Source organism: Nuphar pumila, chromosome 12 (genome assembly GCF_984573655.1).
Source record: "Nuphar pumila chromosome 12, dmNupPumi1.hap1.1, whole genome shotgun sequence".
In the NCBI taxonomy this organism is placed as follows: Eukaryota; Viridiplantae; Streptophyta; class Magnoliopsida; order Nymphaeales; family Nymphaeaceae; genus Nuphar; species Nuphar pumila.
The window spans coordinates 18,505,531-18,520,150 of record NC_143260.1 but is presented as its reverse complement, the minus strand read 5'-3'; the positions used below and the strand labels follow the sequence as shown (position 1 = coordinate 18,520,150).

At 36.3% G+C, this 14,620-nt stretch overlaps 1 protein-coding gene across 1 annotated transcript; it reads right to left on the bottom strand.

Annotated features, from left to right (window-relative positions):
* Positions 1-10,386: 10,386 nt before the first annotated feature.
* On the bottom strand, positions 10,387-12,432 carry LOC149820187 (floral homeotic protein AGAMOUS-like). Its single transcript, XM_089981765.1, has 5 exons — positions 12,381-12,432; positions 12,214-12,326; positions 11,847-11,888; positions 11,705-11,746; positions 10,387-10,689 (listed from the first exon to the last, which is right to left on the bottom strand). Exons 1-5 carry the CDS (start codon positions 12,430-12,432, stop codon positions 10,387-10,389), a joined length of 552 nt encoding a protein of 183 aa, XP_089837891.1.
* Positions 12,433-14,620: the final 2,188 nt, after the last annotated feature.

Sequence of the window (14,620 nt, the reverse complement as noted above, 5' to 3'; positions counted from 1 at the left end):
CTTAATTGCAAATCGTGTGTCAATGTTCTAGAATATGTGGGACCTCATACCAAACTGCTATAGACCTCCCAGGTACTTGTATCATTCTTCCTTATCCTTAGTATAACTTTCATTAACATTCTAGGTCTTGAAACCCAAAACTGCATCCTATTGGATGCCTAAAACACATGTAACTGTTATATCGATAGATCCTATTTACCATCAATATTCCCTTGAGTTTAGGTCATATCCTAGACCCCCACACACATCCCTAGGTGAAACTAAAATCTCTGGACTAGAGCATCTCAGTTCTAGACCAAAACTATAATTGAAACGCTTACCCACCCAATTTAGCCTATTAACCCTATTTTTCCAATTTCTCCAAATCCATAGTTACAATTGCCCTTAGTCCTCTTCCCCACCGTGTCCAACAAGGTTTTGTACCCCCGACACATGTATCCCAAGTCCCATGATTAAAGAATCTTAGGTTTGATCCTCTTGAGTTCGTCAGGCTCAAATTGAAGTACCTGTCCATTGAGAATCTGAATCTACCTTCCTGTCCGACTTTTGATCCATTAAATTCAGATATCTTGAAGGTTCTATCAAAATTCAGTCAACCTAACATGAAAATTATAACCAAAATTTTTAATTACAACCATGAATGAACTTTAGATCCAAATGACATCCAAGTTTTTATTTATTATGTCAAAATTACATTCACACTTTTTTTATTGTCAAAATGAAATATACATAACCATCAATGTATACTCTCCAAGATTATCTAGATCTCAGCAAACTTCGTCTCGCCATCCGACACCTCATCATTAGATGCCCTCTCTACCTCTCTCTCTCGGTTCTCCCTTCCTTTCCCTCAACCAACTCTTTGGCCAACTATAAACTTTTCTTCTTTCTCTCATGTTTATATAATTTCATCACACACTTTCTGTAAATACATATATCATTATGAAAAAAAGGTTATTTGTAAACAACTAACAATAGCTTACATAAAAAATATGATAATTTAATTATTTGCTTAAGCCCAAGTATTACATATATATTAGGATAAATATTTCACAATCATATCTATAACAATCATATACCAAGTCAAGGATGGTACATGTATGAATTGAGTTAACAAACATGTGCAAAGTAATTACGAATTGAGTAGACTGTCGCAACCACCAACACAAAACTCATGATGAAATTCATAGTCTAATTGCCTATATATATGCATGTAAATTTACACGCTAAAACAGAATTTTGCATCGCTATAAGTCGACAACATGCTAAAGTCCCTAAATTCTGCAAACTTTTTATGAATTATACATCGAAAGACAAACTTTCGCAACCACTAACGTGAAGCTCTTGACAAAATTCGTAAGGAATTTTCGCAAGCAGTGTCGTGATATTCATACTATTGTGTAAAATTTGTGATTTCTACAGAAATATCGTACGAATTTTGTTTTTAGTGAGATTTAGCGAGATGAGAGAGCATTGTAATATAACACAAAAATCGAGAGCAATTCGCATATGCTAAGGGTAAAAAGGTCCTTAAAAAGTTAAGATGCTGCAAAATTAGACATCGGGCGGATTTCAAAATTTGTGGGGGCATTTGGCAAAATACAACAAATTTGTATATGGTTATTTTTCATAAAATAAACCTACTTGTACATACATTCATTTCATTTATTTGAAATGAACTTGTTTATTCATTTCATTCATTCATAAATGAACATGCTCATACATGCATTCTTTCTTTGCAAGCCCTCTGGATTTCACTCTCCTAAAATTCAAAGTACTATGGCTCCTCACTAGCATCAAAACACAACAGATAAGTAATCTAGCCCATCACTTGCTGGGGGTGCTACACTGGGTCCATTGTTATTAAGCACCAAGTCTCCTCTAGTTGGCATTAGTCATCTTCCATTTCCATGTCCTGTGATTATCAAACATTTTGCGTCCATGCCAGTGAAAATGCAAGTAGATAGGCTTGAAGTTTGAAAATTATCTAAAACTAACATGGATTGATATATGAAACTAGCAACCGTTGGATCCAACTGATGAGATGGTTTAGTCGTTACCATCATTTGAACCAAACATGACCATGTTGTTAAAAAAAGACACTACTTCACATAGGGTGCGTAAGGTAGAAATCATAGGTGCAGGTTATATCGACTCAGTCTGACGACATAAATGTGTTCATCACTGTTTGTTTGCTAGGGATTGTGCAGCAGATCATGTTTTTTGGTGTAAAAACACAAATTTTTGAGACATAACTTATGCATATTATCGACTGTTGATTTTTTAGTTTTAAGCTCTTGAAAAACCCACTTACACGTTGCAAACACATGATCCAGACCCCATTCTATTAAGCAAAACACGTGGATTACATTTTCATGGCCTGATTCAGAAAGATAGAACAAATACAAAGCAACAGTGATTTACACTCAATAGTACAGCACCTTCAGTATCCCTTGATAATTTTCGGTGAATTTATTTTTCTTTTTCTTTTTGAACTCAATACCCCTTAATATATGCGCCCATTTGTGTTTCTTTTGGCATCACAGCTTTATAAATCTAACAGAAAAACAATGCAAGAGATGGAACACATTAGATAATTACATAAAGTTATATGGACGCAAGTTACATTCCAAAGGAAATAAAGAAAACAAGCTGCCAGCCATAAGCTAAACTTTTATGACCGTTTAAAAAACTAAGACGGTTCTTAATATCCCAGTAAAATCTCCATTTCTGCTTGCTGGTCCCCTCTTTTTTCTCCTTGTTTCAAAAGATTAAGTTACACGCCTTCAAATTCAGAGTGGCAAGACAATTGAAACAATAGTTCCACAATATGTTGCCATCTTGTCAATCTTGGACACAAGCAAAATTCACCTGCGTAATCAAATGAATGCAAAGAAACGAATAAGATGAAAAATGTAACAAGTTTTGGCAGCTAAAATATGATTATCATCTGCCTTGATGGTGTGTTTTCCATACGCAGCTCGTACTTGTGAGCATAGTGACAAAAGTTTTTATCGGCAATTTCTCGTTTTTCAAAAACTCGCAAGAAATTGAAAAAATTCTATAAATCTCGTGTTTTTTTCAGAAAAATCTTGGCAATAAAAAATTAATTAAAAAAAATATAAATTATTTTTATAAGAAAATATTAATAAAAATTATTTAAAAATAAAAATATAGGATTTTTTGCGATAAATAGCCGTTTAAAATGTAAATATCGCGTTTAAATCATGGTATTTATGTTTTTTCATAAATCTCGCGATAATTTGAAAATCTCGCTAGAAATTGCCGTTTTAAACTTTCAGGCAATTTCTCGCGATATTATCGCGTGATTTTCATACACACAGCTTGTGAGTTCATGAATGAGGAATTGTAGTGGTGAAAAGCATGGTTTTAAAACATGTGTGCAAAATTTATGGAAAAAAAGGGTACCGCACTCTGATTTTATTTCTGAGTTGAAGTGGTGGATGACACCTTTTTCATCCTCTGTGGCTTAAACTGTGTTTGGACATCACCTTTAGCATTGTTTGCTGAAATATTTGGAAGCTGAGGAATGCATCCTACCATGAGGGTGCCTGGCCGAACAGGTCTGCTGTAGCTGATTTGGTTTGGGAATCATATACAAAGCAATTTGTTGAGCTTGATAGGCCAAGTGCTCAGAAAAAATCTATATCTTTGTTTATTAAAACAGGTTTAATAGCTAATAGCTTTTGGATGCCTGTCTTTAGCTTTTTTGTGATTAGATTTGCTTCGAGCACCTACATAGACGGTCATCTTCTTTGTTTTGCGGTTTACTCTAGAGACATATTCATTTGTTAGGGGGAATAAGAAGAACATCAAACTCATCTCTCATTGAGTAAGATTGTCCACTTTTGTTACCGTTTCTCCAGCATGGATTGAAGGTATATCAAATCATCTGCATTGGAGCGGACTATTAAGGATGTTGCTGAAGGGCGATGCTTATCAATTCAAGGTTGTGCTTTAACTAGTTACTTTGCCTGTGGGGATGTCATATTCAAGGGTCCTCTTCTTAATATGGACTATGTTCTTGTCCTGCTTCAGAATTGTAATAACCTTCTCTAGAAAGACAAGCCACCAGATTGGCTACCTTCCTTGGGTGATCATTTGTAAATTCCTAACTTTTTAATATATTTTTGGGGTAACCCCTTAACATTACTTCTTAAAAAAAAAAGACTCATTGACTCATCACTGGGCTCACCCTTAAATGACCCGTGACTCGTTCAAGTCAACTCGATGACTCGGTCGGGTCATGTTAACTTTAGATTTTATATAAAATATATAAATATATAAATATGTGTATATACTATGTATATTTTATAATATTATATCAATATATTATATATAATATGCATTTTATGATATATTTAATGTATAATTTTATTAATATATGTATAACCATATTTTTATATATAATATATATATAATATTTATATTATATTTTATATAATATATGTAATTATATATAAAATATATTATATATGTACATTATACGTGCATGACTTGCCCATGACTCAGCCGACTCGTCCATGACTTGGTGACTCAGCCAGGTTTTGTTGTACTCATTTTTTGACTGGGGGATTCTGGCCGAGTCAACCGAGTCACAGAATTGACCCAACAAAATTTTAAACTATGGTGAAAAGAAATTAGAGCAGATGCAGTGTTCGAGGGAAAACACTTTATAAAGTGTTCTGCTCAACTAAGGGAGCATCAAAAATAGGGCACCCCCTATTAAAGGAGGAGGGCCCAGTGCACTACCCCATTCTTAAGAGGGGCCCAACACATAACCATGCCACGAGTGCTAATCGTGGTCACATTCTCATCTTCTTGCCCGGTACTAATTTTTCCATTCCATAATTAGCAATGAGAAAGTTAAGAAACATCATAAAGTCGGTAAATTTCAGTTGGTAAAGATGGATTCATTGAAGAGTAAACAAACTTTAAACCTTTTATGTGATGTTAGCAATGCTTAACTCATTGGAAAATCCAAATGCCCTGAAACATGTATTTTTAAAAATAAATAGTTCCTTTTTAGGATAAAAAAAACTTCATGTCACTTTTCAAAATAAAACCACAATTCTTACACTTTAAAAAGTTGTATGAGCTTTTTTTTTTTCCTTTTTCCTCCAAAACAAAGGACATAATTTACCTTAAAAGTAACTACATTTTTTTAAAAATGCCACTGCCCGAGATGTCACTTTTTTTTCATTTCAGTCAGTTGTTGGACATTTCAATTTTCTAGTAATATATGTGAACTCTATTTCAAATCCACACGTTTTAGTGAGTCCAAGATTGGTGCAGACAAAACTAAGTCTCATAAACCAACCCATGATCAAGCTAGCTAAATGTGATTTTAAGGAAACTACAATCAAAGAAATCCAAGCTCAAGAAGGGAACTCAAAGAAAAAGGCAACTGCATCTACAAGTGTCCTTGATCAAGAAGGAAACTCAAGGGGACGCCCCTATGAGAGACTCCCTCAAGATGAAGGAAAGGCAAGAAATTGTTTTCAAGGGAAAACTTTTCATAAAGATAAAGATTGTAAAGTCCTTGAAAAAGAGAAAGACTTCTCTTTAAATACTTGCAGTCCTGTTGTTTGCTGCAGTGTGAAATAAAATCAGAGTGTGAGGGTTTACAGTTGTGGACATAGGTTCATAAGAACCGAACCACATTATATTGAGTGTGATTGTGTTAGTTTGTTTCTATTTACTTCATGGTATCAGAGCATCTCAACCTTATGGCTACCAACGACAGTGAATCAAATCTTGCTTTTCCCATGTTGAACATCAACAATCTTGTTTGCATCAAACTGGATGAAAATAATTATCTCCTATGGAAAAGTCAGTTTCAATCCATCTTGAAAACACATGGGCTGTTTGGATTTGTCGATGAGTTTGTTGCTGCTGCATCATCTTGACTCATAGACACACAAGGAGGGGTCACCATAAATCCAGAATATGCCAAGTGGGAGAAGATTGATCAAATGATCCTGTGTTTGATCAATGCCACCCTCACAGAGTTGATTCTTGCTCAAGTGGTTGGATTGGTGTCATCCAAAGATGTTTGGGAGTTGCTATGGAGATCCCATGCTGAGCAATCTCAATCAAGGTTCATGCAACTAAAGATGTTGCAAGATATCAAGAAAGGTACATCTTTAATAACCGATCGAGTAACTAAACCAAATCAAATCTATTGTTGATGTAGATCTTGTCGTTATTCAAAAACTTGTGTCCAACTAAGACTTAGTGAGCCGTGTGTTTCATGGTCTACCCCCTGAATATGAATTTTTTGTTACTTATATAACTATTATTGATAAAGTACTAAAGTTTGATGTACTTTGAACTTCTCTCCTAAGTCATAAAGGCAGGATTGAAAGGATGCATAGAGAATCATTCAATAATCAGCAACACCACATTCTACTCTTCAAGAGAAAGAGAATCAGGTTTCAATTTTTATCGTGGTGGCCGAAATAACCAGCCAAGAGGCCGATATGGAGGCTGTGGTTGGAACCAGCATGGAAGAGGCTCAAATTGGGGCCGTTCTCAAAATAAGGGAGGTTTTGCAAATGGTAAAAACTCATACTCTAATTTCAATAATAATAATAATAATCAAGTATCTAATTCTAAATTGAATCAAGGTTAAGTAATGTTGAATGTCAGATCTGTCATCTAACTGATCACACTGCTTTATATTGTAAAGATAGGTACAACTGGTTGGCTCAACCAGATGACTTGTTGCAGACCTTTGCTTCTCTCTCGATGAACTCTTTTGGGTATGCGGATTGGTTTCCAAGCACTGGGGCAATGAACCATATTACCAATGATATGTGGGCAATGACCTCCTAATCATCATATCAAGGTAATGACCATGTTATTGTGGGTAATGGCAGTGACTTACATATTTCTCAAATTGGCAATGGTAAGATTATCTTGAATAACTATGTCACATAGGTGCGGGTGTGGATGTGGCTATGAGGCACTTTAAAAAAAACTTGGGTGCTGGGAGGATATATATATATATATATATATATATATATATATATATATATATATATATATATATATATATATATATATATATATATATATATATAATTTTTAACAGTTTTAAATTAATGTGTGCATTTATGTATTTATATATATAATATAGATAAAAATAAACTTGATTAGGGCTAACTCAATCTACTTTTGGATAGAAATGGACCTCAATGTAGTTGACTTCACCTAACACAAAGCAAGTTGTGTCTAAGTGTTGCACCCGCCTGGGTGCGGGATCGATGGGGGTGTGGTGCCCTGTCTGTGTTACATAGTTGAATAATCATAAGAAGCTTCTCTCTATTGCTTGCTTTACTAAAGAGAATAATTATGCTTTCGTATTCTTTTCGTGGTATATAAAATCAAAGATTTGAGCACAAGTCATGTTCTGTGCCGAGGAAGGATTAAAGATATTCTTTACCCTATTTGCGTTGGGATAAAACACCCCCAAGCCTTGGTGAGATGTCGAGCTTAGACTGCGGTTTGACATACCAGGTTAGGTCACCCAAGAGAACCTATTTTTCATATGTTTAAAAAGACATAGTTCATTTTTAGTTGGATCTTCTAAACTCAATAATGTTTGCATGAGCTGTCAGTTAGCAAAAAAGTCATAAACTTGCTTTTGATGATGTTGCTCATGATACTGCTATGCCGTGATATATGAGGATCAACCCCTATTACGTCTAATGTTAGGCATAAATATTATATTATATTTATTGATGATTTTACTCATTTCACATAGATGTATCCATTGGTGAGAAAATCAGATGCCTTTATATTTTTTCAAAATTTTAAAACTCTTGTTGATAATCAAATTTCTCTAAAGATTAAAGCATTTCGTTGAGAACTATCTTTTCTATCAGGGCATCCACCATCATATTCCTTATGCTCACACTCAGGAACAAAATGACCTTATTGAAAAGAAACATAGGCATGTCGTTGAGATTGGATTGGCCTTAATGGCACAAGCCTCTATTCCCAAGCACCAATGGGTGGAGGCTTTTCTAATGACAGTCTTTTTAATAAATTAGCTTCCGCTTAGTGTATTGTGCTCTAAGAGCTCATATGAAAGTCTTGTACAAAAAATATTCCAATTATAGTCTGTTTTGAACATTTGGCTGCTTGTGTTTTCTTTTTTGAAGTCCTTATCGTCAAAATAAGCTTGTCTGGAAAACTTGTCAGTGTTTTTCCTTTGATATAGCCTTTACCATAAGGGTTATTGTTGTTAGATCCTACATCTGACCATGTTTATATCTCTCATCATGTCGTCTTTGATGAGAGTGTCGTTCTCAACCAATGATATTGTTTATTGATCTGCATACTCCTTCACCTATCCCACCATCGCTCGAGCCTCTATCTCCTCTCACTACCTCTCTTGTTGTTGATCCTTTTCCTATGCCTACCATTGAACATGTAGATCCCACGAGTTCCTCTACAAATCGCACTCACTCCAGTTGCTACTCGTTATCCCTTGTATTGCTTGAGTGCCAACTTGAGTTCTCTTTTTCTTTAGCCTCATACCTACAACCAGGCTATTAAGGATAGTCATGGTTGGGCAAATGGACATTAAAAATGTTTTCTTTCATGGTCACCTTGACAAAGACCTTTTTATGAAACAACCTTTGAGGTTTCATTATCCTGAATTCTTTAATCATATTTGCAAGCTCAGTAAGGCCATTTATGGTCTTAAACAGGCCGCTCAAGATTGGTTCCAACACCTTATCTCCTTTTTGAATTAGCTCATTTCTCCTTGAAGTTAGTTTTACAGACAGCTCCATCCATGTTTATGTATTTTTTTGGTACACTAACCATGGTTTTATTAGTTTATGTAGATGATATTATTTTAGTTAGTAATGATGTTCCTTAGATCCAAGCTTTTATTTCTCGCTTAAATGCCTAGTTTGAGAGGAAGAATCTTAGACTTCATTAGTTTTTGGTTATTGAGGATTTTTACTCTAATTTTGAGCTCATTTTATCAAACAAAAATATGCTATAGACATTTTATCTTGGTTTCGTATGAAAAAGATGCAATCTTATTAGCACGCCAGTAGCATCTGGGGGCAAATTATCCCTCTATGATGGTGATCCACTCTCTGATCCTCTCAAATATCATCAATTGGTGGGCTCATTACAATACCTGACATTGATTGGGCCTGACATTGCCTATGCGGTAAACTAAATCTGTTAACTCATGCAGTCTACTTAACTATTGCCAACCACATACTTAGATATGTTATGGGCTCCTTATCTTTTTTGGGATTTGTATTCAAATCCGTTCTCAAACCATTTTTTATTGCATTTTCTGGCGCTGATTGGGATGGGATGGGTGCTCTGATAATTGTCACTCCACCTCTGGTTACTGTCTCTTTTTTTGGCCTAATCGCATATCCTAGTATGTCAAGAAGCAACCTATTGTTGTGCGCTCCAATGCTAAAGTCAAGTACAAATCATTAGCTACTGCTGCAACTAAATTGATCTGGATCTGATATTTGATCTTGGTATTTACCCGGGTGATCCTACTTGTCTTTATTTGCAAGCGTGTTGTTCAAAGGGACTTTAAGATTCGGTATGTTCACAACAAGGACCAATTGCGGAAATATTTATGAATAGTCTATCTCAACATGATTTTGCTTCTTTTTTAGACAAGCACATGGCCAACTTGCCCATTCGCTTGCGGGGGAGTGTGAACTCTATTTTAGATCCACAGGTTTTAGTGGGTCCAAGATTGGTGCAGATAGATCCAAGTCTGATAAATGTGAAGCAACCTATGATCAAGCCAGCTAAATGTGATTCTAAGGAAACTACAATCAAAGAAATCCATGCTCAAGAAAGAAACTCAAATGAAAAGGAAACTCCATCTGAATGTTTCCTTGATCAAGAAGGAAAGCATTGTCAAGAAGGAAACTCGAGGGGATGTCCCTATGATCGAGAGACTCCCTAAAGATGAAGGAAAGGCAATAAATTGTTTTTCTAGAAGAAACCTTTCTTAAAGATCAAGATTGTAAAGTCTTTGGAAAAGAAAAAGACCACTTTAAATACTTGTAATCTTCTTGTTTGCCGCAGTGTGAAATAAAACCAGTGTGAGGGTTTGCAGCCGTGGATGTAGGTTCATAAGAACCCAACCACGTTATATTGAGGGATATTATGTTAGTTTTGGACGTGTATTTCTATTTACTTCAATATAAAGGGTTCAGGATTAGATTAACCCATGTATATGTGAACTTGTCTATGGTGACAAACTTTTTTTTTTGAAAGGCTCAGGACAAAAACCTTCCTCACTCAATTTGACCAACTGTGACACCTAATGAATACATTGTACAACTTTAGGGCTTGATGTCCTCAAATTAAAGCAAACATCAGGCCATGTTCATGCATATTCTGACTCTGTAGTGCAGGATTATCATGAACTTGTGGCAGTCTACTGCTGTAGAATTTTTGTTCGTACATGCAAACATGATGAGAGACGGAGAGAGAGTACCCAAGTTGAAGGGTTGTCATTTCTTGGTGTGAGTAATGGTGGTGGTGGTGGGACATCTCCAATAGATTGACATGCTGGAATGACGTCGCTGGAAGCACCTCATACTCTGCTGGGCCAGGCATCATGTTCACGTGCTGTTGGTGCGCCCTTTCATTCTCAGCAATCTAGTTATTTATGGCAACAAAAAAATGGTTGGTTCACCTATAGGTAGTTTCCTGCCCATATATGGGGGTAATACCCATCACTACAGAACACGATTATTTTGAATTTATAACCTGAAGAAACCGCACCCGACACGAAGACTTGGTTGCGCTGGCTCAGCATGCCATACCTACAGTGTCGTGCCGGCAGCGTAAAACTCTGAGGCTAGGACCCCTGCCACAGGGCCTATGCTACGCACTAGCTTGCGCAAAAGGGTGACACCCAAGAATTGAACCTTGACTGCACGTCTAGCAGCCAAGGCCCCACCCCACTAAGTACAGAACATGACTTGGGTGATAAAAACTTGGCTCAACCCTTATCGAGTCTGAGCCAAGACCAGTTCTGGCCTTTACTCAGATTTGGCACGAAGTCACATTCAGGCTACCAACGGGGGGCTCTGATCATCTGGTAGAAGCAGTTTGTGCAAGTCACCATGTAATCGGATGGTGCAAGTTCAAACCCAACTGGTATGTGTGGTTGAATAACTGCCTGGTAATAAAAACAGGCATCTCCTATCTGGTTTGCTAAAGCCTATTCTTAATTCCAGCAGCTCTGTTATGAAAATAAAATTAGTCACCACTCTGTTTGGAAGCCTCGGAGGGGGCGACAAGAGGGGCATTATCCACGGATTTGAAATCCGTGGTTTTGAATGCTATTTCCCTTCCCACTCCACTCCGATCTCCCCTACTCGTCCCAAATATGCGGCACCAAACGGCGGAGACTGACAGGGATTCTGCAAATCCCCATCGCCGCTCCAAAAGCAGGCTCCCAAACAAAGCCTAAATGAGTCTATGTCAACCCTAACATAAGGCCAATAGGGACACATAAGACTTGGCTTAGCCATGCTAACATCTTAATCAGAAGTGAATCTATGAAGAGGTGCATGGAACACTTGGTTTGATCCAAGCCCAAGCCTAATAACGACAATAACCCAAATCTTCTCAAAACATCACAGCGTTTGGTTTTATTTCTGTTTACCCTTGCTCTCAGATACATATTGTCCTTCTGCAGATCTTCATCCTGCAAGAAATGTAACAAGAGCATTCTTAATTAATTGGTTATGGGTGCATATTACTGGAAGAATAAAGATGTGGTAACAAGTTGAAAAAGGCTTAATTACCCTTTTCTTCATGTACTGGATTTCAGCATTCAGAAAATCATTCTGGCAACAATAAAATCCAATATCACCATTAGCAAGTTATCAGACCTCTAAATTATTTACAAATTTGCCATCACGATCTAGATGCACTGGAATCACAAGTACCGGAAAGATACATGGGTATGTTTTGCATGAACCATGAACATGAGCTTATGCATGAATTATTATGTTGTAACACTGATGGTGTTCGTAATACAAGTAGCATGGCTTATTTGTGCCACCTAGAGCCTCCCTGTTCATGGTGTAATCATTCTCATTATATGATGCCATTCAAAAGTAAATTTATGCAGGGCAAAAGACAGCTGAAGATTTCGAAATTTGAATATACCTTTTTGCTTCTTATTTTGCTGATGCTTTTCTCCAATTTTCCCTCTAATGTTTTGAGATCTCTTACACTCATTTCACTAATACCTTCACCCAACATTTGATTACAGAACTTTTCTTGTTAGCAGCTTATATTGTAAGAATAACAATAAAAGAATGCCACAACTTCACCTGTTATCTTGTTGAATTTTACTGATCTGCTGGCACAATTTATGTGCCTCATGTTGGTAATACTGGTATGGAAGAAAACGAAGCCAGATGTTTAAATTCAATATATATATATATATATATATATATATATATATATATATATATATATATATATATATATATATATATATATAAAGAAAAGCATTATTTGGATGCACAATTAGAGAGATGTTGCAGGTTAATTTGATTCGTAAGATTAGTAAAAAAAAATGATGCCATGAGCTTACCTCTTGCTTGAATGAATTTTAGACTATGAAATATCAAAACATCAATGGTGCAGATTTATGTGAAGATCAATATTTTCATGCCAAGTAAACCTTCCATATGGGATTTGGGTCATTCATCTTGATAAGAATTGCTAAATTCTTGAACATGCACTGGAACATGGATGGAACTCATTCATATGCTATTATTCCTAGTACTAAATTGCTCGTATTTTTATTGTTGATGCCATTGTAATAATCATGCGCCTTAATCATAGCATAAATTGGAGATAAAGAATCAAATTGTGAAAAAGTAGAACATAGGAAGATTGAGATAAACAAATAAAACAATCTCAATCAGCTCGTTTTATTTTATTAATTTGTCTTTAAATCTCATGGAGATCCATCCAAACAAAAGTTCACTTTGGTACAATAAAGCTAGGGAAAATGTGAATATGTTCTGAAGAGTGATTATCATAATTGCTAGAATGCTGAATACATGGTTTAAAACTGTTAAGGAAATGAATTTTCATTATGATAATTTACATGACAAAGGAACCAGAGAAGAAATGTCTTATCCACAAAATGTGATGAAGAAGGTACACAATCTTGATTCCTGTAACAGCTGATTGTTTGTCAGAATGGAAAACTTTGAGACTAAGAATGATGCAAATAACATTTACTTTTGTTTTTCAGTGCATCTTTGAAGATTTAAATCCCAAAAAGGACATATTTTCCTTGTTAATGTGAGTGAGATCATCCATGATCCAAACCTTAATCACAATCAAGAAAAAGTCCACTCCAAAATGAATTTTCTTTTTATTCTCCACCAACTTAACTAAATTTATGACTACACCATCACACATGGCCTCTTCTACTCAACCACCTAAATCGCACTATCCCCTGGTAGTATGGGTCCTGGAAAGCATCATCAGTACCAACTGTCTTTCCTGTCACGTTATCTTTGGGTCCAACCCTTCATCTCTTTATGGTTTAACTTCTCTAAGGATAAGATAGTATGATCTAAGGACCGCTATTCCCCTTCATCTATCTTCTTCTTTTAATAAGCTTGTTGAAGAGCCACTTTTTAGAAACCTTTTGATGATGAACCTGCTTTTCCACCCAGTTTTCCTGGTTTTGAGCTTCCTATACAAGAACCATTTGGTGCATTTACTTGGTACCTCCTGTCAAGTTGGTGCCTAGAAGTTTGAAAAAGCAGCAAAGGCCGGAGGGAAGTAGAGATGAGGCCCCGTTATGATGACAGCTAAAACTCAGGTTTTTTAACCTGGTTTTAGGTGAAAACTCATTTTTAGAATCTAAAACCAGGTTTGGGCTCTGTTTGGAACTTTGGATGCCAAAAAATGGGTTTTTAAAAAAATCTGCTGATAGAAGATTTTTTTATCAGGGGTAGTGGCGCTGCCCTCTCCCACCCCCCTCTACAGCGTTTATTTTGCCCCTTAAGCAAACCCACAAGCAGGCCATTTTCTGCTGGCAACCGACCAGAAAATGGCCGGTCACGCCGGCAATTTTCCGGCCGGAAATGGCTGGAAATGTTTCTTCATTTTTTGTCCAAAAGAACCATCTCTGGCCATTTTTTGGCCATCTACCGGCCGAAAAATGGCTGGGATGGCACCGTCCGGCAGGGGGTAATGTCGGACGGTGCTAGCACGGCCATTTCTCGGGCAGAAGATTGCTGGAAAATCGCCAGAAGTCCTTTTTTTTAAGTGAATTGCTTAGTTGCAACTCAAGTTAAATTGGGAAGTGTATGTCCTCAAATATATATCTTAGGAACCACTCCGTTATTAGTGCATTTTTTGTTAAACTTTTTTTTCTTAGGGTGATGGGTTGATTTTTCACCCCTTGCATTCGACAAGATTTTAGCACCGTTTTCGATGAATTTTATTTCTTTCAAAAAATGAAATTTTCTTTTTCACTTAATTTTTCTCGAGAATAAGCTAACAGCTATTAATGAAGCAGTAATGAGCGCAAACTTGGTGT